The following is a 25,651-nucleotide window of genomic DNA, read 5'->3' as shown; positions in this document are numbered from 1 at the left end:
CATTAAGTGTGCAGCTTCTAAGTGCCCTTTAACAATAGCGATCAACTTATTTTTGACTTTTGGGCCATGCATTTTTAATAAGATTAACAAGATAAGGGGTCCTGTAATAGTTGACAATAGGGTGGTTAACCAGGGTGAATAATTAAACATAGACTCATACCAGCTCTGTTGTGCTTCCCTGTCTTTTTTTCCGTTTTTCTAACCTCTCCCGTAGCTTGGCCATTGTATCTTTAACTACTCCAGTATGGTCAACATATACACAACACTCTTCCCGTAGGGCTGCACATAACTCCCCCTGCTGCATGAACATTAGGTCTAAGCCCTGTCTGTTTTGTAATACTACTTCTGATAAAGACCTAACAGACTCAGACTGTTCTAGGGCTGTCATGGCTTTTTCTATCCTAGCCAAATCCTCATCGACTGCTATTCTTAAGGATTGAAATTTTTGATTTTGTTGTACGAGGGAGGTTATTCCTGTACCAGCTCCAGCAGCTCCGACTGCTATGAGGGTTGTTACCGTGAGGGCTGTCAAGGGCTCACTTTTTTGTATGTGATGGGCCTGAGTAGTTTGATAGTCATAAACAAAATCTTCGGGACGGTAAATAAGCTTAGGTATTACAGTTACTTGTATACAATATTTAGTTATCCAATTAAAAACCTTTAGGGATATACAAGGTGTAAGCTCAGTTTGGGAACAAATCCACTTAGTATTATCTGTAGGAATTAACCACTCAGCTGTTATTTCTCTTGATTTGTGAATTGTGTTACACAGGTGTCGTTTGTCTTTTGGGACATTCCCTATACATCTTCCTTTTCTTGATACTTGGGACTTTGTTATCCCTTGTTTACGTCCAGATTCCTTATTCCATAAGCACTGAGCTGGCTTTGTTCCGTTGGACTTTTTAAATCTACTGTCTACCCCAATAGCTTCATAAAAGGGTGGTCGAATGTCGTAACACAACCAACAATGCTTAGTTATATTAGGGTGGGTGGCATTCAGTACCTGATAACTGGCTTGGAGCATATCCCACAATGGATTGATTCTTGTTGATACGCCCGAGATATTGTTTTCAGTGATGTCTATATTAGGGAGGATAGTAGCAGTCTGTACAATACTGTTACTATCATCTTCCTCTGTTAGGACTGAATTTGGTCCTACACCAGAGGGTTCATTTGGCACCAGCTCTTTCCTTATCGTAATTATTCCCCCTTAATCTGCGCCTGGTTTTCAAAGTCTGACTCCCCATGTTCCCTCGGTTAACCAAGCAGGATCTTTCGGGTTGGTTGCATTAATATAAATATATGGGCAATTTCCACTCTATAGTCCTGTTTGGCTTCCATCCCAACCATGTGAAGCAGGTGTACATCCATGAGACCCCCACCTTACAGATAGGAATTTATCTGTACCTCACCTAGGAATCCAATCAGAAGCTATAGTTTTGCAACCCCAATAAGCACAATAGTAAGAGTCGGGATGGTTGCAATACCCCTTTCCAGGGTTAGAACTGGGACAAAACTAAAAGCCTAAGTTATGTAGACATGGGTTCCTGGGTATGATCTGACATAAGGATTGATTAAAGCTTGGGACCCCGGCAGCAATTACTTGCTGTAGTATTTTTTGATCCTCCCACCTATAGAGCGTCCATTTGTAAGGTTGGTGGGGGTTCCCTTTGCCTTGGGTTGTCTCTATTAGCATTAGTAACAGTCCTATCATTCAAGTGCTTAATCTCAAGTTTGAGAAAAGTGGTGTCCCTTTACCCTTGCGACAGGTATTCCGAGGGTGCTGATAATCATTTTGATTTTTGTTTTCATCTCTGGTGAGAGATGGGAGACTTTGGGGAAGCTCTGAGGATGTTTTATTTGGGAGTAATAAGTCAAGAGGCTCCGTGAGCCTACTGTGGAGGTAGTTCATCAACCTTAATCCCCACAGCAGTACGTCTCTGCCCTCTTCTCTGCCTACTCTGTTGCTTAGAGCAGCGAGGTGTACCATCTTCTCGGCAGCAGTCGTATTCTTCAGGGGAACCTCCTTTATATTTACTTTGCTTTGACTCATATGCGTCCCAGTTTGTATCTTTCACTTCCCAAGCTCCCCACCCCACTCTGACTACTGTTCGTCTGCGGGATACTTGTACTATGTCAGCCTTCGTTGGGCATAACGCATTTACATAAAGACAACACCTCTCAGGGTTTATGTCTTTAGCAAAAATATCCCACCATTCTTTGGAGTCTTTTATAATTTTTCCAGTTGATATTCCCATACATAATGCTTGCTCAATTAATTCCTGTTCGTAATTATAACATTCGTGGCAAATGTCACTAGGGGAATACCCATAAGAGCAATGTGTCCACCACTTTTCTCTACAAAGTTTACACCTGTAACATATAAAGATAACATATACAGTGAGGATTTTTACAAAAGACAGTATCACTCCTCCACTTTTCTTCGGAACTTGATTTTCAAGCTGTCAGGGTCTTTGGTCGCCTCTCAATGAGAACTCCAAATTGGTCCTTTGATCCTGCTTGCATGAGTCCATCCTCGTTCTGCAGTTCGGACAGCAGTTTCTGTGGTAAGTAAAACAAGAAAGGGCCCCTCCCACCTAGGAGTGAGAGAGGATTCTTTCCAGGCTCTTATTAAAACCATATCACCTGGCTTCACTGAATTTCAGGGGTTGTTCTTCTTTGGTGTCCCTTAACATGTACCACAGTTATTCGCTTGGGCTCTCTTATTGCTTGTCCTGACTTCCTTTTCCCTGTTATTACTCGAGATGACCCATCAGCGAATAACTTTTCTCCCTCTCCCAATTCTACTTCTTCCAGATCTAGCCTAATTTTTGTTTGTTCTTCAATGGTCTGAAGGCAATTATGTGTTAATTTTTCTTCAGGACTCCCATACAAAAATTGCTCCAGATTTTGCAAGTTCGTTGTTCCGATCTCCAATTTAGGGGAATGGATTAGGATCCCCTTATATTTTAAAAGCTTAGCATCGGTGATCCATTTTTCAGCTTTTTGTTGGAGATCCCCTCAATTATAAGGGGAGAACACCCTTAATTCACTTCTAAACGTTATCTTATTTGCTTCTTCCACTATCAGGGCTACAGCAACAACTGCTTGTAAACAGGTGGGCCACCCTCTACCGACGGGGTCTAATAATTTGGAAATGTACCCCACGGGTCTCTTTTTTCCTGTCCACTCCTGGGTCAAAACCCCGTATGCTGTCCCCTCCTCAGTGGACACAAATAAATAAAAGGGTCTTTTCACATCAGGCAGACTCAAGACAGGGGCGTTAACTAGATCGGCCTTGAGACCCTCTAATCTCTCTTCATCCTCCGGGGTCCATTTAAGCAACCCATCCATAGTTAACTTTTGATACAAAAATCGTGTTTTCGCACTAAAGTTTTCAATCTACTGCCTACAATACCCAAATAGTCCCAACAATTGTCTAATCTGTCGTTTACTCCTCGGGGCTTTCAGTGATAAAATTCCATTTACTCGTTCGGGGTCCAACTTCTTAGTCCCCTTGCTTATCCAGTGTCCTAAATATTTCACCTCCTTTTCCACAAACTGTAGTTTTGGCCGTGATACCTTGAGGCCTTAAAGGCCCAAGAAATTTAACAACCGTATGCTTTCTTTTCTGACTGTTTCTTGATTTTCTCCTGCTAACAATAAGTCATCTACATACTGTATTAGTACAACTCCATCCTGCAGTTGGTATTCCCGTAGAACCCGTTCTAGGGCTTGTCCAAATAAGTTTGGGGATTCTGTAAACTCCTGGGGGAGTACAGTCCACCTTAACTGCTGTCTCCTATGAGTGTCTGGGTCTTCCCACTCGAAGGCAAAATAATCTCTACATTCCTCCTTTAGAGGGCATGACCAGAATGCATCCTTAAGATCTATTACGCTATACCATTGGTTCTCGCTATACCATTGGTTCTCGGGTCCCAATTGACTCAGCAGGGTGTGTGGGTTTGTCACTACCGGGAACCGGCTGACAGTCCATTGATTTCCCTTAGGTCATGCACCAACCGATAGCTACCATCAGATTTTTTTACTGGTAAAATCGGGGTATTAAAGGGGGACATGCAGGGTTCGAGTACCCCCTTTCCCAATAGTCTTTTAATCTCAGGTTTTAGTCCCCTTCTCCCTTCATTAGATAAGGGATATTGTTTAACTCTCACTGGAATCTCGGGGTTCTTAATAACCACCTCAAATGGTTCAATCAAGCCATTCCATTGGGGTATCATCTTTTTCCTGTGAGTCGGATCCTGATTATTCCAGTTTGGCCGATTTAAGGGCTATTTTTGATCCGTCGCCGGGCCAGCCTGATGTTGTTGGTCCCAGAGTCTCATCCCAGCCCCCCTAATCTTGTCCCTTTCTTCTACGGTAAATAATATGCCCAGGATAGACTGTAATTCATCCCACGTGTACAAATTCAGTCCCAAGAATTGATCCAACCTTTCGGCTACCCCCAGGGGATCATCTAACAGATTCCCCATTTCCTTCTTAAATTTTTTACATCCCCTGTATTAAGGGGGACTGCCACATACCCCGTTCCCGGTCCCCCCTGTTCATCCTCACCAGGCACCAACATTTCCCGAAGAAAGAACAATCTTTCCTTTCTTCGTATTTTATTACGTGCAGACCTTCTGGGAGGGGGTGCAGGGGTTGAGGGGCCTGGGCTATTTCCTGGCCTTGGAGTGGGTCCTGAGGAGGAGGGGCCTGAGGGGCATAGGGAGGGGGCCAAAGGGGGTCCTCAGCATCTTTTAGAAGTTTATCTGGTCTGTTTTCCCTTAAGGCAAAGAGGAATGACATTTCCCAGGATTGGGAAATCCATAAGGCAGCATATTCACTTTCCTCTGGGCTGGCTGGTGGTCTTTTATTGTTTACCCATATATTTAATTGTTGACACACCCAATCCTCAGAGGACCCGAACACAGGCGAGAGTACATGAGGATTGCTGGGAGGTTTTCCACCCCAAATCTCAATACAATAACTAATCATCTTTTTCCTTAGACCTATCCTTTTTCCTTGGTGAACTGTCTCAATATCTTAACATCAGGCTTAGGGGACTGTCCGGGGGTATGTCTGGTAACTTACTTCCCTTCCCCATCCCCATGGGTCCAGAGGGCTTGCTTTTCCTCTGTCCCATCTTCCGAGGTGCCTTTATCCACACACACACACTCACTTCCCCTCGGTCGTGACTCGCTCCCTCGCGGGCTACGAGAACTGCACTACTGGAGGGTCCGCACTCATGTGATCTCAGAGAGACCTCTCACACAATCGCACCTCGGGATAACCACCCCAACCAAACGGCTCACGCTTTATATACTCACCCGCTCCTGGGGTCTTCGTTTGGTCTTCGTGCACAAAATTTAAGGGGTCCTGCAGGTTCTTTTGCTCAGTTATCGTAATTTAGAGGGGTTCGTGGGTCCAGGGTATGGCGGCAGCACCTCTTCAAGACGGGGCTATCCAGGGATAGGGCGCCTCCCCGCTTGAAAGGGCCCGCACCAAAGAACCTGGATCCGAGTCACGGCACCAAGTTTGTTATAGACGCTCGTGACAAATTGGAGGAGCCAATTTGTATTAAATAAAAGATCGAATTTATTAGCAAGCGATAAAAGAGCAAAACAGCGCTGGGCGGCCGGGGAGACAGTGCTCCGCCACAAGCTCGCACTCAAACAGGGGAAGAGCCTCTTTATTTATACAGTCTTTTTAGTCCCTGATACGTGATGGCTGGCTGGTATCTTCGGTATCTTGTGCCATCAGGTGTTAAGTGGTCGTAATTTGCCTTCTGGTGGTTGTTGGGATGAAGGCCGAAGTTTTCCTCAGCTGTTCTTTAGGTGACTCAAGTCCCATTCATGCTCTGTAAACGTCTCTCTACATATGCTAATCATCGGTACTCATGGTCTTAGATAAGTGAAGAATATCCCTACCCCCACATGCGATTTCATGAACAAAGTTAACCCGTTCATTACAGTTTGACTCATTTTCTTGAAAAGTTTTTTGTTTAAGTGTTGTCCCACGATTATTCAAGGATTTTTTGAAATTTTTTTTTTCTTTTGGTAGCTAGTCTTAAGGAATAAATCTTGGAAGAATATGTTGTGGTTACCATAGAATAAGCTGGTTTTCAGTTATCATGCAGAAATATGATCCCTGTGTATCATATATATAAAATTTTATGTTACTGCCTGAGACTTGAAGTTCAGCTTTTTTTCTTTAGAAGAATATCTAGTTTTCTGATAACACTGTAGATAAAATTAGTTGTTCTTTAAAATTGAATTTCTGTCCATCAATAGTTGTGAATCTTTAGCAAGCCAAACCTTTTCTCATTACAGTCCTGCGTCACTTCACGTAAGTCATAGCTGTGGTGCATGGCTCAGTGAGGGGGGTGGGGGGCAGTTCTTTAAGAAAGGGTGGTACAGATATTCACACAAAGGCAGTATTTCAGCTGCACAGCTTGACTGCTAAGCACCACTTGAAAGAGCCATTCTGTTTAAGAGAGAAAATGTGGGAGGTTTGAAATATTCAAATGGGATTTGGCTGTATGATTAGAAACTGCAAGTTCAAAGAAGACCAGCCAGTTCTGGTGCACTAAAATGGCACTCGTGAAGAAAGATGAAGAGACTAGATATTTTTAAAATGAGGTGAAGTGATAGAAAATTGTGGGAAGGATAAACTCTTCGTGCAGTATGAGGAGGAAGAAAAAAGTAATTCTGTGTGTTGGAGCTGGATGAGATGTACAACAGCACTGTTTAATCTCTCCCTTAGAAATAGCTATTTTCAGATTAGTGTATGAGCAGGATGATGCTTGGCCACGTGCTTGAAGTGGTACTGGTTTTTTTTAGGAGGAGGATGCTAGTGCTTGTTACAATGTAGGATTTGGGAAAAAAACCCAAACAAACCACAGATCACCTTTGTTTTCTATAGCTAAGGGCATTTTTGCCTTCTTAAGGTATAAGGGAGGCTTTCATCTAGAATGCTATTTAAGAATTTGGGGGGAGGGAGGGGGGGAGTATCAATTACCACTTCCAAGTATCATCTAGATTCACAAGAAACAGCTTTAACCTTTGCTTTACCTAGTATGTGCTTTTAGCTCATCTCTCCAGTTTTCCTCTTAATTTTGTTTGTAAATTGATGAATTATTTTTCTTAGAGGAAATTGCTTAAGAGTGTTATCTTCCACTCTTAATTTCAAGATTTCTCATTAAAAAAAGTATCTCCTTCATGATTTTTTAACAAATGGATCGCTTCAGTTGATTAGTGAGTTAAGTCACTAGTTGAAAAACTAGGTGTGGAAGACCAGTAAGAAGATGTCAGTTGAAAATGCAACCTTTTTTTTAATTCTTTGCTTCAGACAAGTAAGAAAGGGAAATCCCAGTGTATTTATACAATTTAGGCCTTGGTAGATTTCCCCCCCCCCCCCCCCCCCCATTGAAATCTTACTGTGTACTTATTTTCCCAATATGATGGATAAACTTTGTTGTCCTTGTTGAGCCTTTAGGCAAAAGACAAAATATTCCTGGAAGATAACTGTGCATTTGAGAGTGACTTGAGTCATGTTAATATCCACTGTTTTCTGTGAAAGTATTGACATTCTTGCAGTATCAGGTGTTGAAGGCAAAAGACAAAATGGGAGGGTACTTCTGTTACTGTGGTAACCATGAACTGGATTATTTTAGTTTCACAAAGGAGTTTTGTAAGTTTACCCTCATAAGAAGTTGAAACAGACTGAGCAGATGAAGAACAGTAGAATTTATTTGAATTTCATAGCTATACTTTACTGTTGCTGAAAAAGAAAAATAGCTTTTCTGATATACATTGATATTTAAAATACCTTCTTGTGTTCTGACTTTGTGGAGGTTTCTGTAGGTTTACAGTCTCTGTGGAAACTAAGATGAAATGGAGGGAGGATAAAAATAACTGAACCTTTCTAAAATTCCTGAGCTTACATCAGTGATCGAGTTGTCTCAAAATCACTGTGCAAGGAGTAGCATTTAACAGCAGGTCTGAAGTGAGTTCCATAAAAATACGATCCAAATTTGTCATCAGAGCTTTTCAGATATATACATGCTCTCTTGCTGTCATTTCAATACTTGCAGTTAGTTGGTCATGTTAGGAGAGGAGCTGCATGGTTCTAAAAGAACTGCATGGTTTTAGAATCCTTGTTTCTTACTTACAAAGAATGAATATGTCCAGCAGAAGTCTTACTAGACATCCTGCTGTATGGGTTCTTATAGGCCTTTCCCATAAATCTTCCTGCTCCTCTCAGTAGTGTGGTTCGTATAAAGGAGATGCTAATACCTCTTGATACTAAAATTTGCTCTAAGCAAGAGCGGAGAGTGTTTAAAATGCTGACGGGTGGGTTTTTTCGGTGGTATTAATGCTAGCAGTCTAGTAGCTGCTGTCAGCCATTAAGCTGCATTAATGGTAGAAAAAGAAGAATATTTGGGAGCAAGTAGTAAAGCAAACCAAATACAGTATTGGAAGTTTGAGAATAATAAAAAAAAAAAAGGTGTGTGGTAATAATTGCAAAGGGGAAAATTACCAACAGGGATGAAAACCTGCTTCACGTTGCACTGTTGGTTGTCACCCAATTTGAAGCAAGTTATTGGATTGTTTGTCTAAATGGGAGGTTTAAAGTAAGAAATAGCTATTGATTTAGATTGGGGAAATGTGTGCTAACTAAAGAAAAGTAGAATACTTTCTAGTTGTATTGTTTATTTGTTTTCACTTCTAGAGTGGTGAGTCCAGGATGATCTTCCATTTTCATTATACTACATGGCCAGACTTTGGAGTTCCTGAATCCCCAGCTTCATTCCTGAACTTCCTGTTTAAAGTCAGAGAGTCTGGTTCACTAAGTCCTGAACACGGACCTGCAGTCATTCACTGCAGTGCAGGGATAGGACGTTCCGGCACGTTTTCATTAGTAGACACTTGTCTTGTTCTGGTAAGTGTTTGGTTGTTTTCTCTGTCACCCCTTTCCTTCTCCTGACGCCCTGCCTCCCTTCCCAATATGGGCTTGTTGGTCAGAAGGCTTTAAAAGCATTTAAGTTAATGACATGCCAGTGAAAACTTTAATTAAGACATCATACTTTTTTTTTTCCTTCATGTATTTTGACGGTTTAAAAACACAGCTCTTGAAACACATTTACAAATCCATCTTGAAGTACATTACACATTTTCAAAGCTTCCTGGAAAGTAAATAGTAAGCATTCTTTTCCTTTTATATAAGATATGCTTAGAAGAGGTTGAGTTGTTGGGTTTTTTAAAATGTGAGCTTAAAGTTAGGCTTGTGAATATATATTGAGACAACTGAATATATAAGTCTTTCTCTAAACATGGCATATCTTGCGGGTCTGACAGGCCCCTTTTCTTAAGGTTGCAGAAAATTGGTATCTGAACTAGGACGAGAACTTGGGCATGTGCCTGGATCTCCTGCTGTGTGTAATGGAAGATGGTGCAGAATTTCCCTAGCTGTGTAGCTCTCAGGGAGGTGGGGCTTGGTAGCCAGTTGCAGTGCCACAGGAATGAGTAGATTTTTTTTCTGTACTCAGTGAACTGCATCATCTATAATTGCTCGTGACTTGAGCGAACTTTAAATGTTAAATAGTATTTAAAATCTCTTTAAATTTTTGTTGGATTTTAAAGTCCAGACACAGACTTTTTCTCTTTGGCTGTGCTTTGTATAGAAATACAGCACAGGGTTAGGTGAAATAGGATTTCATTTAAATTGTAAGACACTCGTCTTCTGGTTTGGTTAGGTCCTCTCAACTTATTTTTAATATTTTCTTCAGTTTTTCTTTTTTTTCTGCATTTTGGAAAACATTGGTGTATATTTTGATGGAAGTATACTTTAATACTGGAAGAATCAAAATGAACGTTGCAAGAAATGCAGATATGTGGTTAAAAACACCCCGTGAATGTAGTGTGGGGACAAGTGTGTGCATTGCTTGGATTAGGGGTTCTGCTTTAAATAAGGAAACTTCTGCCATATTCAGTCATTCCGAATTGCTCTTCCATTCAGGAGCAGTGGGAAATACTGCTTTACGGTTCTGATTCTCACAGTCCTATTTCAAAGTACAAATACATGCCTGAATAAAATCAAGCATATCTAAGTTTCTTAATTTTAAGACTTGGTATTAGGATACTGATTTATTTGGTTAATACATGATCATTGATTTGTTCATAGTAAGCTTTCATTAGATGGTTTGCTTTTTTCCTGTAAAAACAATTTAGAAATCATTTGAGATGTTAATTTCATATATAAGTAATAGAAACATAGTATGAAGAAATTAATTTTTAGATTTAATTTTGACTTATTTTTACTTATAGTTATTTTTTCTATGTTGTCTTTCTATCAATAGCAATGATGTAACTTTTGATGTAACTTTCTTTACAGATGGAAAAAAAAGACCCATTTTCTGTAGATATTAAGAAGGTATTACTGGATATGAGAAAATATCGAATGGGACTTATTCAGACTCCTGATCAACTAAGATTTTCATATATGGCTGTAATAGAAGGAGCAAAATTTATAATGGGGGATTCAACTATACAGGTAAATGTTTAGCTCATGTATTTAAACATAAACAGTAGACTGCTAACAGTATTTAAAAATGAGCTCCGAACTGTATTAAAACATGTAACTTTGTGGGATTTAAATAATTTGCTGTTTTCAGTAGATGCCTAGAAGGTGTTAGAGGGTACCTGATCAGCGCCTTCTATCAGCTAAACTTCTAATCCTATGTATTTGTCCCCTCTTAGATAAAATATAAAAATAACTTGACTGTACAAATGTTTAAAAAAAAAAAAGTTAAATCTATATCTTCAATACTGAAAAGCAAAAGTCATGCCCAGTATCACTTTGAAAAGATAGTAAGGATCTTTTTATGATTTCTTGAACTTTGCTATGTATTTTCCTGACAGTCATGTGTTACAGTTAGTAGAATCTAGCCAAATATAATGAGTTTTGGGGCAAACAGGTTACCAAATCTCACTATTAGTGCGGCTTTCAGATGTAAGAGTAGCTACAGCTATTTTGAATGGCTTGGGCTAGGTGGGAGGGAGGACTGGGAGGAGAGGCTGCGAAACAGACTTAATTCTGCTTTCATATGCTAGGGCTTTTTTATTTTGTTGATTTCTTAAAATTGTGAATGAAGCAGATAAGCTAAAACACATTTCCTCTTTTCTGTGGTTCTGGTAGTTGTCAGATTTTTCTCTTTGACAAATGTTTCTTGACTTGCTATGTAAATAAAGAAATAATTTTGCACAATTACTAATCGACACCTAGGTAGTGTGCTGCTAGTCTGACACCTGTGCCACATGCTTAGAAGACTGCATGATTCATCATAACACTAACAGCAATTTAGCCTCTTTATTTTCTGGAATCTGTTTCTGGTGGTATGATGGTATTCTTTCTAATAATTTTTGTGCTTTGTTTTTTAAAAAGCTGTGCTCCAAACTGTGAGCAGCTCTGGTTCCTGCACTTACCCATCTAGATCACAGGATTTCTTGTTTCTGTATAGAAGGAAGCATTGTCAACTCAGAATATTGCTTGTCAGGTTCAAGTGTGTTATTTCTTCATACTAAGAGAATGCCTATGAAGGCACACGTCTCATTTGTTCTTTTTTTCTTTTTCTTGTTATGATAGTTCAGATGATCTTTCTTAAACCAGTGTTTTCTGCAGTGCAGGCAGCTGTCCTGGTGCTTTTCTCTTACGGCCTTAGGGTCATGTGCAGAAAATCAATTGGCAGTACTTAATAGGAGTATTTCTCCTTTCAAGGTCAGCTAGATCATGTTTTTTTCCCGCATATGGAACAGTTGTACTGTCCAGGGCGTGAGAGTACAGGTTTACTTCTCTCTGCTAGCAACTGGAGGTCATGAAGTCATTGAACGCTTCTCTAATATAACATTAACCAAATGTTCACCTCTGACGTCTCCACGGATTTCGGAAGTCAGTAAACTCTGCAGACAAACACAACGTATACTTGAAAACCTTTACTTGCTTACTGCTAGTGGCTGCAACTGCAGTGCCTGTGTGGGGGGAGAGGAGTCTCTTCCCCTCATTCAGCACCAGTAGGATTTCCACCCATGACTAAAAGGAAGGATCAGGCACTCACCGAGGTTGCCCTGAAGGCCTGCAGAGGTGTGTGGTTGGTGTGCCACTGCATGGTGCTGTAGCTGAAACAATTACTTGCTTCCAATTATACTACAGCACTGCACTATATAAAATGGCTGAGGTGGAACAAGATTGAAGTATTCATTTCTATAAAATTCCTTTGTAATAAAGATAAGTTAATATTGCTTCAACAACATAGTAGAATAACTTATCATCACTCTTTCAGAAAAATCTGTTGAAATGAGTGGTCTCTGGAAAACAAATTTGTGGCTTTGAAAGGACAAAGAAGGTTGAATTCCTTAGATCCGTAGATGTGCTTTGCAGACAGAGAACAAGAATGTTATAGTTTTGTACTGAAACTTGTGAATCCAAAAACTGTATCTGACATTCACCTGATTATGTCAACTGAACATCTTAACATGCCTTTCCGTTGTGTCCCTTCATTCCAAGAGGCAGTACAGGCAGCACAGTAGCTCCCCTGCACAGGCATTTTGGTTATAATTTTAAGGACAATTGTAATCTTAAATCGCATTTCATCACTTCTTCGTTTCTTCCAGCCATAATTTCACAAGATGCAGTATAGTACTTCAGTTCCCGAGATATGCTTTTGTCGTTCTTTTTGTAAAGTTGCAGGTACTGTCATAAAATGGCAAAGGTGATTTAGCAACACAATCCTCCGTGTCTGTCTGCTCCAAGCTGTGTGTTATTTTACCAGTCCTGCCATTCACGTAGTCTTGTCAGATATTTAAACTTAAAACTACCAGCCATTTGATCTGTTGTTATTACATGTTTAAAATAGAATTCTTGGTAGGAAATTCCTTCTGTTTGACAAGAGTAGTAAAATTGTCTCTGGTTTCAGTTCTTCCTGTGTGGCTTATCACTCCAGATGGAATCAGTATTCATCTTAGCCAGCAACTCTCTTAGGGACGCAACTATGTCTTCCAAAAGGCCTTTTTCCATGACAATAAGAGGGAGCTGCTAAATGGATTTCCATTTGTTAGTGGCTGTTTCTTTTTGGGGTTTTGTTTGTTTGTTTAAGACAAAATAAAGAAAACCTCTGACAGTGAAGTGTCTTGTGCATGAAGACTCCCTTTGTGAATTAGAGATCTATAGTGGAAGCTCCTCTGCAATGGAGGAGTTGGTTCGTTGTTAAAGCTCATTCTGCCAGCAGTTCATCTATAAGTAGCTGGGTTTTTTTGACATCACTTTCCAAGTTTGATATTTAGTTTGGACCGGCAGTCTTGAATTCATTCCACAGACGAGAATCTAACACTTGTTTTGTGAAAGTCAATTTTCAGTTCATCTTCCTTATCATAGACATTTAAAAGTAGCTGATTTTTTTTCCCCGAAGGTATTCTGTATCTTTACAGGGTGGCTGATCTGTGTGAGGAAAGAACTGATTGTTTTTTTTAGGGGCGGTTCTTTTCCTCCTTGTTACCTTTCTAGTTTCCTTCTACCTTTCTAGTCTAGAAATCCTTCAGACTATTGATCATTAAGGACAGAGATCTAGCAAACCAGTTTTACTTCTGACCTTTTATTTTATTTTTTTATTTTTTTTTTTTATTCCTTCCATCTAATTTCAGATTCCTTCTCAAAACAAGGTGAATATCTGTTTTATGATAGCAGTAGATCTCTGGGCTAATGGACCACTAGGTGAAATAGTAGGCCATGACTTTGGCATAAATAACCCTAGATTTTTTTCATTGGTGTTGCAAATTTTTCCAGTTCTCTCTTCTTAGGCAGTTCTTGCACGCAAGGTCCTACTGTGTTTTGGAGCCATGAAAGGTAACAGCGCAGCATAGGCCTGTAGAGAGTAGAGAGAGATGGAAGCTGCTGGACAATGAAGGTCTTCACAAGACAAGTTCCTTCCTCATTGTAGAGCTACTGTGGACAGTACAAACCCCAAAGTTAGTGGCCTCATACCTTCACAGTAGCATCATCCTGGAGAAATATAAAAAGGGATCATTGTTGGAAAGGACGGATCTTCATCTAACCTTATTTCTTCATAGAGCAATTTTTTTTTTTTTTCTAGTAGTTAATTTAATCTACTTCTGTGACTCTTTTGTTGGAAGACATCTTGGGCAAAGAGGGCCTTCAGTGTTAGGGGAGTGTTTGAAATATGTTCTCCTTGTTTGCAGAAACGGTGGAAGGAGCTTTCTAAGGAGGACCAAGCACCAAGTTCTGAGCAGTCTCCTCCGCACCCAAACAAAGTAACCACAGAGAAGTACAATGGGAACAGCATAGGCCTGGAGAACAAAGATCAAATGGAGAAAATTAATACTGACCTGTCCAATAAAGTTCAAGACATCACAGATGGAAACATTGAAAGGTAGGCAAGATGAAGAAACAATTTAGAAGGCAGATACACTCTCTTAAGAGGGTGAATGTATGCTTATCATAAGAAAACTTCAATATCTTTCTTCAGTAGAGGAAAAGGACAGGTGGTATTTGACAGTCTTATTTAATTATTTCAAAAATACAACTTCAATTATTCCTTGTGACTAAGTTTTATTGTTTAAAGGTCAAGAGAAGAAAAACAAATGTCTCTAATTGAAGCAGCTAAATGTCATGCTTGAAAGCATTTTCCTACAGGCTGTCTGTGAACTCTATTGGGCAGTGTGAACTAGGTCCTAAAAGTGCCCAATGTAATTCGATAATGATTTTTAAATAGAATGCTAACTTCTGTTTGGAAAAATATATGATACCTCAGAAATACAAAGTCTTTATCATCTACCACTTTCTGTATGGTGATTGAAATCGTGTCATTGAAGCCATGTGTTACCCTCCGCTCCTGTTAAATCTACCACTGTGAATAGATTTCTGTGCTTTAGCCGCATCATGTGAATTTGTCTTTCTCTGTCAAGTTTGTCTGCCTCATGAGTACTAATGCCTCAGCTGTGAGCTGCTGTGTTGGGAATTACCATCCGAACTGCTGCTCCTTGAGGCGCTGTGTCACTCTGGCCTGCTTCCCCCCCCTCCATTGTCCTGCCCTGAGGGCAGCAAAACGTGGATCCATAGCCAGAGACCCAGACACCGGACTGGGGGCCGTGTAGTGCAGAGGAGGAGGCATGTCTGTCCCGAAGGGCTGCAGTCTGAGATGAGATGCAGCGGTTCAGTGTAGACAGACTGACATTCTGAAATAACAGATGTTGTGCTGAATGCCCCGACGAGTGTATCTTTCCATGTCTTTATGAGTGTTTTGAGGGAGAATGACAGTGGTTCTGTAGATGTTTGAAGGAGCTTGTCACAAGCAGGACGGGGGCATGGGTGCGAGTGTGGTGTTTGTGTGCTACGGCTTGGACAACCAAAGTGGTTTTCTGTGTCAGAGTTACGCTTTCTTAGAGATTGTGAGGATACTCTTGGAGACAAGAATTACAAGGTGGCCCAGATAGTGTAACAACACACAACTGATTTTAAGCCTGTGTCTTTGATCAAGATTTGGTTTACAGCCTAAGATGAGCAGCATTAATCTGCATGCAGACGTGAGTAGGTTAGGATCCATATACCAGTGAGGCTAGCGTGAACTCTGCAGTGGAGGCACGCACTTAAATACTGTGAATGTTTGCACATGGTACCTGACATTGCATATAAAAGCAGCTTCCGTGCAAAAAATATCTGCCACCAAGTGGGGCACTGGCGGGGGTGAAAGACTAAGCTCGGATAATTAAGTTCATTCTGTTCCCTGTTGAACACGTAGGCTGAGCACCACTTACATCTTTACATACGTCATTTACTTACTTCATGGGGCTTCACTGACCTGAAACTGTCCACATCAAGGTTGTTAAAACAGAATAAAGATTGCTTGGTTTAGGTTTTATGTACTGCTGCCAATACTACTGGTGGGTTAACTATTGGGAGTGTGTTGGGAAGAGGTTTGTTTTAATATTTTAATGGCCTTTTTTCCTGTTCTACAATTTAAGATGTCCCTTTTTTTTTTTTTTTTATTTAAGTACTGTCCGAAAACGACTGCGAGAGGATAGAAAAGCTAACACAGCACAGAAGCTGCAGCAGATGAAGCAGAAGCTAAATGAGACTGAAAGAAAAAGAAAAAGGTGGTTATACTGGAAACCTATTCTCACTAAGATTGGGTTTGGCACACTGATTTTAGTTGGCGCTTATTCTTGCTGGAAAGTGTATTTTCAAGAACATTCCTTGTAAGTAAAGAGTAAGCCTGTCTGCTCCAGCAGCTAATTTTGCTGCAAGTTAATGACTAGGGGTGTGACTTAAAGCAGTAAACTCCCTACACCTGGAATGGGTACAGACCGTTACATACAATAGAGAAGTGATGTAAACTTGATCCTATGTCAACATCTCAGGACTTTCCACTGCAGGTACTTACAAAAGTGAACTGCTGCCCCCCAGCAAAGTTGATGGTTTTTGTTTCTATGAGCAGGTACAAACTTGCTCCAACTGTTTATATACTTTTTAAAATGGTGTTCTACCAGATCCTAAGCAAACCCTGAACCACAGAGGTTTAGCTACTGAAGGCTGTCTGGATTTAAATTTACATGCCTGACATAAGCAATAAACAGTGTTGTATCATTTACATTATTAATGCAAAGAAGTTATCCTTAAATGTGTGTAATGTGTAATGTACTAGTGACATGAACATAAACATTTTATATTCTTATGACCTAGGATAAATATATTTTATAATTGCATATTTAATCTTTTTGTAGTTCACTGTACTTTTAAAAGCTCAGTTTGTACAAATTTCTGACCAAAAAGAATTTGATTTTGAAACTAAATGTAATTATAATTTGTGCATGACAATGATAGTGCAACCATTCCCCATATTTTGACTCTCCACTTTATGATATGAGCAGCTAGGGGTCTGAAGAAGCACTTACCAATTTCTACTCTGTTAATTTGCATTCCTTATTTATTTTTTTGTAGTTTTCATTATTTAAGTAAGGCTTGGAAATTTGATTTTTTTTTTTTATAAGGCTTTTGAGAACTTAGCCCCCACTGAAAAGCATACTGTTAAGTTGATTAATGTATTCAAACTTCAACTACTGTTTGAAGGCCAACATTGTTAAAGTTCTGACATTCCATTAAATGTGAAACGTAATGTTTTGTGTGTCTATAGATTCTAATTGCTAGAAAGAATAAAATTCATTCATCAGTAATAGGTGTAGAAAGCACATCAAAGGAAACTGTAGCTGGACTTCCAAAGGTGGTTGTAATAGAAAACAAATGTTGGTAGTGTTCTCCTGTACCCAGTATGTTCAGCTGCATGAGCCACTTCCATAACTTCGCAAAGCCCAGAACTGCTTTTCAGGTTCCCCAGCACTGTATTAGAGAGGCATGACTTAAAATACCTAATGACTAGTATTTGAGGAATTCCTAGGCTACAGTCACTTTAAAATTATTCAGCACTCCCTTTCCACTAGTTGGGCGATAACACTTTCTAAATAGTAATTCAACACAAATCCCTTTCTGTCGTTTGAATACAGAGATCATATGTGGCTGTATGTAGCTTGCTGTCATTCAGGTTGAGACCTAATAATATGTAGTATTGGACTGCACTTTGAAACCTGGATGTTATTTATTCAAGCATTGCCTTGCTGGCCAACTTCAGAGAAGTTGTGTTTTCTTCCTCCATTTTCCTAGCTTGGTTGTTTTCTGTTGGGTATGGGGTTTGGGGGGATTCTTTCTGCGCGCACCCCCCCCCCCCCCCCCCCCCCCCCCCATCTTTTTGTCAAGCGTTTCTTGGATTTACTACTGAAAAATACTAAAAGAGCTAGACAATGACTTTGCTCCTTATCCAAAGGAATTAACTTGAAAGGTTTCCAGTATGTTCAAGCTTAGTAGTAACATACTAGGTAGGCATGGGTCACAAATAGTCTGATGTTTACCACGCAAAGCTGAGTTGAGTTTACTCTTTGAAATTCTCATTTCACAATAGCTAATGCTGTTTTGGACTACGCTGTTTATATAGTAAACAAATGCTTAAGGGTCCGGATATGGAAAACAAGTGTAGTTTCACACAGTTCTGAATTTGGGAAGTTGTGCATCAGTAAAACGAGACAGTTTGTCCTGCGGCATTACTGACCGACTGTACAGCTCTAATTTACTGATGGCTGTGACACAGTATAGGCAGGCAGCTTATGTATTTTAAGACATGTCACAATTTTTACAACCACAGTAACTCTTAGCCAACAAGAGGCTTGGCAAAAGATTCTCTTTTTTCTTTAAATTGAGAAGACAGGTTTTTCAGCATCACCTATAACTGATAGTAGGTGTAAATGTATGTGCCTTATAAAAGTCATTTTGGTTATGGAAAAAAAACATGGAATGTAATTAGATGCTTTTGTAACATAAATACTCCAGATTTTATTCTGAATACTTAAAAGCAGCTAAGGAAAAAGTGCAGGCAAAACCTTGACTGAAATCACACTGTCATTTGTCGCCTTTCTGTTTGCATGAGAAAGATTTCCTGGGCCACCAGTATCCTACAGACACAGAGCTCTAACTGTGTCTTGTCAAGCTGTCACTTGGATTTTTTCCTGCTTCCATCTTCTAAATGCTGGCTCTTTTGTTTTCTTGATCCTGAGCAGGCATTCCTCTTTTCTGGCTGGGACAGGGCGGGAGGGGGCCATCTTGCATCACCTCACACTCTGTTACCTTTTTGATGCAATAAAGCAGGACTTTCACTTTCAACAGTTGATCTGTAAAAAATCTGGTTTGGTTCTATGATTGGAAGTGTCTTGAGAGCCTTAACTGTTAATAATTTAAGGACCACGAACCAATACAAGTCTTGGACAAAACTATTTTGTACAGCAAATTGACCGTGACAGTATGAGAATAGGAAGGGAAATATTAGATCTCTTGGTACGTCCCAGGAGATAATTAGGATAAAACTCTTCTTTCTGGTCCGTCAGTAATCCTTAAAAACCAAAATCTGGGGGAGGCTTGTTCTCCTTACTGCAAACTGAGCCCTTGTGACACTTGGTTATTCTGTGGGATTTAAACTTGCAGCAGTGTTGCACAACTTGGATGTTAAATAAGAACAAATAGGGGCCAAAATGAAGAACTCTTGATCCCAGTGACCTGTACCATAGGAAATGCTTAAAGAAAGAGTGAAAATGAAGGGTGTGCCTTCTGACCCCTCTCCAGCTTCCCTCCCCCCCTCCCCAGTTTCTGGCAAGCTGCTGGCTGGTCCTGTGCTGCTTCTAAAATGCTGTTGCACTTGATTGAAAGTGTTACTGTGTTGGGTTTTCCCCGCTGTCCTGGAAATATATCACTCAAAATAGTGGGCTTCTCTGAATTTTGTTAAATGTGTGACTCTCAGGTGAACACTTGTGTACAAATCATGCATGTTTTTACAAAAAAAAAAGAATTGCTAGCAAACATTTGGACCTCCATTGCAAGGGGTTTGCAAACTTGGATTTAGTCCTTTAGGTTTTCTGTTTATGTTCTTGGTGCAGGGACAGCCTGCTTAGAGTGATGGTACATCTGTATTCTTCTTGAAGTGTATTAAGTAAAATAAGTGAATTCAGTGTGAAATAGTGATTTGAAAGAAAGTTACAGATTTATTTTACAGAAGTAAGATGTTGCAAGTGAAACAGCTTATTTTGTTAAACCTTGAGTAAAATGGTTTACTGACATCAGTTTATATCCCACTGAGAAGGGAAGAGGTGTAAATGTGTATGCCCGTATGTGTGATTGGATTGTGCAGGCAGTTAAACAGCCTGGCAAGCTTTAAGTTTAACAAATGTTAAGCAAATTATTTAGTTTGCTGTTTGGCGTTATAGTTAAACCTGAGTCACTTGAGGACTGCACAAGAAAGTAAATTAATGATGACAAAAGAGGAAGTCTTCTGCATGGCCAAGCAGCTTAAGTCAGAGGATGGGATTTGCAGAGTTGACGTAACACACAGGAGTCTTCCTGGGCTTTTTTGTTTTCCCCCAGAGTTTTAGGTCAGTCTTTCATTTTTCTGTACAAAAAATAAATGTGTTCAAAATTGCACCTCTGTCTGAGTCTTTATTGAAATTGGAAGGATAAATACTTGGAGGAGTTTTTTTGAAGTGTCTTAACTGATCAAAGAAAGCTGCTTTATCAGTCAGTGTAGTGCTTGCAGATCTTGGAAGTGGTTTACTTGTAGTAGTACCTTTTAAGTACCAAGGCCTTTTTCTGTGTTCCTTGGAGTAGAGCCTTCCCTTGCCCCAGAACAAAATGTTCCGTGTTCGGATGTCTTCCTCACTAGGCAAAACCTTTGCCTAGAAACTCTGATTTCCATGCCGCTGTGCCAGGACTGGCCTACAAAGCCATGAGAGGGGATGTTAGTGTTCTGAGATGCAGCCTTCTATAGTCCTGCTAAGGCCCAAGAGGACTTCTGCAGTGCTTGTGGTCAAACGCAGGAGTAAGTGGTTTGCTGGACTTAGACCTGTACTTGAAGCTCTCCAGCACGTATGTGCCTTATACTGTATTACGGAAATACCTTCTGAAAAGGCAACAGCTTTCCCAGGGTGCTTGCTGCAGGCAAACAGTAGTCGGTAGTTGCTACAGGGAATGCATGAGAAGCTGTTTGGTGGTTATAGTGAGTTGCAAACCCGCTGTCTGTTCTTAGTTCTTTTCTTTTCTTTTTTTTTTTTTTTTTTTTTTTTTCTCCCTACTGTGTACTGAATCGGTGACTTTCTTTTGCGTTGTATGTCACAGGCCGAGACTGACTGACACCTAAGCCTTCAAGACTTGTGAATATTCTGCAGCTATAAACTGCAAATTATTGACATGCAAAGCGAGACATGAACCCCTCTTCGGGAACAAAAAGTGAGGTCTGTTAAGTACCAAGAAGACCTCAGTTATCTGTTTACAGCGTAAACTGCACCGAGGGGACGAAGACCACCAGCAGCGTGCTACTTTGCAAAACAAAATCATTTGCCATCTTGTGTTTTTTATAATGCCTGTATTAATGTAGAAAGATGTAAAAGAAATAAATTAGGAAATATTTTGTTTTGTACTGCCATTCTTATTGTATTTTTATACTTTTTGGCAGCATTAAATATTTTTTTAAATTGACAATATTCTGTTGTGTGCGCATTATGTTAGGGAGAAACTGTTAAAGAGCTTGTTTTGCGGAAAAAGAAGTGTTTCGCCTTAAGGTTTACTGATATACTGTCTTAACTGGAAAATGGCAAAATGAGTAGAACGTGCTTTATGCAAATATTTTCATTAATGCTAAGTATTGTAGTTTGAGCTAGGAGGAACTCTGGCACATTTCTTTTGTAATACACCACTAAGAATATTATTTTATTAATCTGACCAGTTGGTTTGGTAATCCTTCTGATGTTTGCTACAAAATATGCACAAAATGTCTAGAGACACTTTGTGAAGGGAATGTCTTTTGTTGTTGATGCTTTAAACGGAGAAAAGATGGGAGATGGGAGTGGGTGCTGAGGGCCAGGTGGACAGCACACAACAGCAACTGTGTCTTTAATTAAACGGGTTTTGGATTGTGTCATCACGGCGTGTTGTATGTATAATATTTTACCTCACATCTCCTGTCGGCGTTCACCCCGACACAGTCTGAGCAGCTGGATTGGGAAGGGGTAAATGGAATGCCACTCGAAGGAGGTCTTCTCATGGACTTAGCAGGGTTTCCAGCCCTCTACCTTCTGTAACGGAGCCCATCAAAATTCTGCACTCGATGAGGTTCTCTTGACAGTTTCAGATAGACCTTAATTCACCAAAACCCTCTATTTAATATGACTGTCTAGACTAGTATGTGGTGGGGTTTTATATGTAATTTGTACTTTGCATATTTTTGTAACAAGTTTTTGTACAAATCGTAACTGTTGCTGATAGCGAAGCATGGAAGAGGGGGGAGATCCAAGCCAACTTAACGCTATTTTTGCTAAAATAAGTAGCAACCGGAAATCTTAACTTGGCTTGGAGGCTCAGTCACAAAAACAACCGTATTCGGCGTTGTGTTTAACTTGAAGGTGAAGGTGAATCAGAGGAGCCCCTAATGCCATTATTTGAGCTAAATATGTGCTTGATGCCATCTTGAAATCCTCTAAATCACCAGTCTGGTTTGTCTGAATATTTTAATTTCTTTAGATGATGAGTATTGTTCCTAGCCGATGTTGGAGGAGAAAACAACATCACAACTTGACTCAGCTTTCATTTCCTTCACGTTGATGTAGCTGCGAGATCAGGAGCATTCATAATGAGAGACCAAGGTCTGCCAGACTATGGCAATAAACCCTGTTGAATACAGGAGCAGAGCCTGTTTGTGCCACCGGGGACATCTTTGGGTACGGCTTTCAGCCACTCGTGCCTTTTACCTTCAGCTATGATTTAAGTTTTCATTGTTTTTGTCCTCTGTGACTTTTGAGTAAGCATAAGATGTGTGACTACAGGGAATGTGTACATGCTTCATTATTTTACCTGCTGCTATCAGAGATGACTATCAAATATGCAACTGATTTGGTTTATCTTGTGGGGTGTAGAGAGCTGAATGTACTTTGGCCCTTGTCGCACCGTGGACTCTTATAAACAAAATGCTGATTGCTTTTGGTTTTTAAGTGGTTTCCATCTACTGAGCTGCTGGACTAAATTTGATGTCAGGCTAACTTGATGAATAGGCAAAGGCGATAAATATACAGTAGTTCCAAAACCAGAGCTTTGTTGGCTTTTATTGAGGGCTGCCTTGTGACAGCAGAAGTCTTAGCTCACTGGCCCAGGAACTTCTGGCATGTGGGCTGGTTCTGTTATTTCTACACAAGGCCACAGTTCTTTACTACTACTGGAAAAATGTATGCGAAACAGTGAAGGAAGGGGAGATGCTGCCTTCTGAGAGAAAGGACAATTGAGTGTCTAACTGCAGCCTTAAAAGAAAGGGGGTTGGAAGAAGGAGAGACTTGTAGATTTTCAAATGAAAAACCTGTGATTTGCTGGCTGCCATTTCTTTTTTTCTTTCAGTCGTCAAGAGAAATGTCACAGGGGTACTTGCTTTTATTTTCGCTAGTCATCTTAACAGGAGGACAGAACTGCTGCCTTGTTCTCCAGCAAGGTTTTGGCATGCAGAAGGGTAGGCAGGCAAGGTGGGGGCAGCGGTTAGACTCGCGTGTCCCACGGGCAGGCGGTGGAAGCAGCAGGCTGGGGGGAAGCAGATCTGCACCAGTACCTGCCCTCGGGAGCGAGGGGCAGCCAAGGGCAGCTGCTGCCCACGCTGCAGTGGTACCTGGAGAAGCCGCCTCCTTGTCCTGATAAAGACCGAAAGGTCTGGAAGAGCCAGAACCGGTACCTTTTCCACAGGCAGTAGGAAAGCCTTCAGGGTTTTCTCTTTTAGAAAGTGGTCACAGTACTAAGTGCTCCCCTTTTTCCTTCTCCTTGAGGCTTTGCTCTGCTGGGCCTCTTGAGGAGGTACTTAGCATCTATGGCTCATTTAAGAAAAATATTGTGAGGCAAACGACCCCCCCTTCATTGCTTTTGTCTGATCCTTCATTCCTTCAATACTTAATTTGTCCTCTTGCTACATATACACCTCATAGTAACTTTTTTAAAGTTACAGGGAATCCTTTAGTGCTTAAAAACGCTCAGCCCTGTCTTCTCTCCTCCACTCCAGGGTATGTCTTGCTGGTCACAAGTATAAAAGTATAAAGAGATGATCAGTTTGAATGCACTACTGTTCAAACACAGCTTCCTCAGTTTGGAACAGCACAGGCTTATCTTCCCCCTGACTCACCTGAGCATACCTTGCGCAGAATCCTCTTCCTGCCCTTTTCTGCTAGCAACACAAGCTGCACTGGTATTGTACTTGAAGAGGAAACCCAAGAGGAATTGCTGCCAGTTTTGAAAGCTCATTATCGCTTCCCAACGTTTTCTTGTACTTGGCATTCTGTTCCATGTTAAGTTTCTGATGAAAAAAATAAGCTCTGTTGCTTTTTTCTTGCTTACAGCACTTGAAGAATAGCGTCAGTATATATTTATGTCTGCAAAACACGTTTCTATCTCACGACTTGCTCTATTCATCAGTTTTTAAACTCCGAAGAAACTCCTTGCAATTGTGTCGTTTTTGAAAATGTCTCCGATTGTGGCAAAGATGATGTGTGAAAGCAGCAGTCTAGCCTCTGTCATGAGGGTTTTGGTTAAGTGCTTAGTAGTTGTAGTTGCAACATCAGATAGCAGATACCCCAATTCAGATCCTGATTTTTTTATTTTTTCAAATAACGAGCACTACTCTGGGGAATCTCACCTTTTTTTTGTGCCACAGGGCCTATTGTTTTTCATAATATGTTAAAAAAATAAACCACAAAGTTTGTGGCCTGTCTGGAGCGGTCAAGGCTTCATCCTTACTATCAGCAAGTAGCTTATAACCCAAGATTTAGAACAGACTTTTCTGTAGTATAGCGATCCGATTGTGGACTGCTCCTTCCTAATTTTGAGAGCGCGCTACGGAAGCATTTTTACAACCGTGAATCTCTGATAACAGTAAGTATCTTGCTGGTTAAGACCACCTGTCCAACCAACAAAGGTAATGTTGCCATACCTCCAAACTCCTAGCTGGAGGATGCCGCAGATTAACTCATGCTCGTTCCGATCTGTGCACTCCAGAGGGAGAGACTACAACGTAATGCAGACATCGGGCAAACTCAGGGGATGAGAAGGTTGATGCAATTCTGAGCATGGAGTTCATCATAACTTTATAGAGAGCGTGGAGAATTTAGAAGAGCACCAAGTGATAAAATCATAAGAACTTTAAGCCTTTTAACTGCTTGCAAATACTAGATTTCATGCCTCGTACTTTTTGTTAACAGCTGAAAAGAGATGCCGGTAGTGGAAAACTGCTCATGACCACCATGGATATGTGGTCAGTCACTCCCATGAGTAAGAGCAGAGGGTAAGACCAAGAAATCTTAGTATAATTTTGTACCTTCCCCTGCCTGTCTTTCTCACAAGTTTATTGCAAGATTTAGATGAAAAGGTTAGGAAGCTGTTAAAGACTACCTTAAGGGAAAGGGGGCAGGAAAGCCACCCTTAGTTAACTACATGATGGCACTTCTAAGTTAAAATACATCCAAGGGCTAATTTCAGTTTTCTTAGGGATCTTGCCGTTATGTTGCAATGGGGAGCTTACCCAACTTAGAAATTCTAGATTTAAATTACTGTTAAGCTGAGGTGACCACGCACTTCCAAAAGATCAAAACGGAACATCTAGTTTTAACAACACAATAAGTACCATTACACAACTAGTGTCTCAGATTAAGCTTATAAAATACAGATAACAGACTGCCTGCTATCAGGGCAATGCTTTAATTCCTCTACATTTCAGAGCACTGTAGTCACCCTCCAGTCAGTCTAAGAAGGCTCATCTACTTAGAAAGCTTTAGCGTCAGCATCTCTGCAGCCCTTGGAAGCAGAATGGAAATTACACAATGGAAGTAGACCAGAAAAGATAGAACAGGCTGCTATATCGCTTGAGTCTCCCCAGCTGAAGCTACCACAACAGCACTGGGAAAGAAGGCAGAACTAGTCACTCCTGAGCTTTGCTTACCTAACCAGGAAGGTTTTGAAAAAAAGCCAAGATCCA

General features: G+C 40.5%; 1 protein-coding gene and 1 long non-coding RNA gene across 5 annotated transcripts in view; one reads left to right on the top strand and one right to left on the bottom strand.

Annotated features, from left to right (window-relative positions):
* PTPN2 (protein tyrosine phosphatase non-receptor type 2) overlaps positions 1–21,577 on the top strand; it is a 40,294-nt gene extending 18,717 nt beyond the window's left edge. For 2 of the 4 annotated variants that reach the window (XM_030012783.2, XM_041123201.1), the window contains exons 6-10: positions 8,734–8,943; positions 10,396–10,554; positions 14,253–14,443; positions 16,065–16,268; positions 20,776–21,577. In XM_030012783.2, the coding sequence (XP_029868643.1) occupies positions 8,734–8,943; positions 10,396–10,554; positions 14,253–14,443; positions 16,065–16,268; positions 20,776–20,797 (786 nt within the window). In that variant the 3' untranslated portion in view covers positions 20,798–21,577. Of the gene's footprint in view, positions 1–8,733; positions 8,944–10,395; positions 10,555–14,252; positions 14,444–16,064; positions 17,186–20,775 lie in introns of those variants that run through there. The other 2 variants (XM_030012784.2, XM_041123200.1) reach the window with 2 other exon arrangements.
* Positions 21,578–23,671: 2,094 nt separating this feature from the next.
* On the bottom strand, positions 23,672–24,985 carry LOC115340779. Its single transcript, XR_003923172.1, has 2 exons — positions 24,611–24,985; positions 23,672–23,977 (listed from the first exon to the last, which is right to left on the bottom strand). It is a non-coding gene; the product is annotated as an uncharacterized LOC115340779 (long non-coding RNA).
* Positions 24,986–25,651: the final 666 nt, after the last annotated feature.

Source organism: Aquila chrysaetos, chromosome 4 (genome assembly GCF_900496995.4).
Source record: "Aquila chrysaetos chrysaetos chromosome 4, bAquChr1.4, whole genome shotgun sequence".
NCBI classification, from domain to species: Eukaryota; Metazoa; Chordata; class Aves; order Accipitriformes; family Accipitridae; genus Aquila; species Aquila chrysaetos.
Note: the sequence above shows the minus strand (reverse complement) of the source record. Positions and strands in the feature narration are given on the sequence as shown.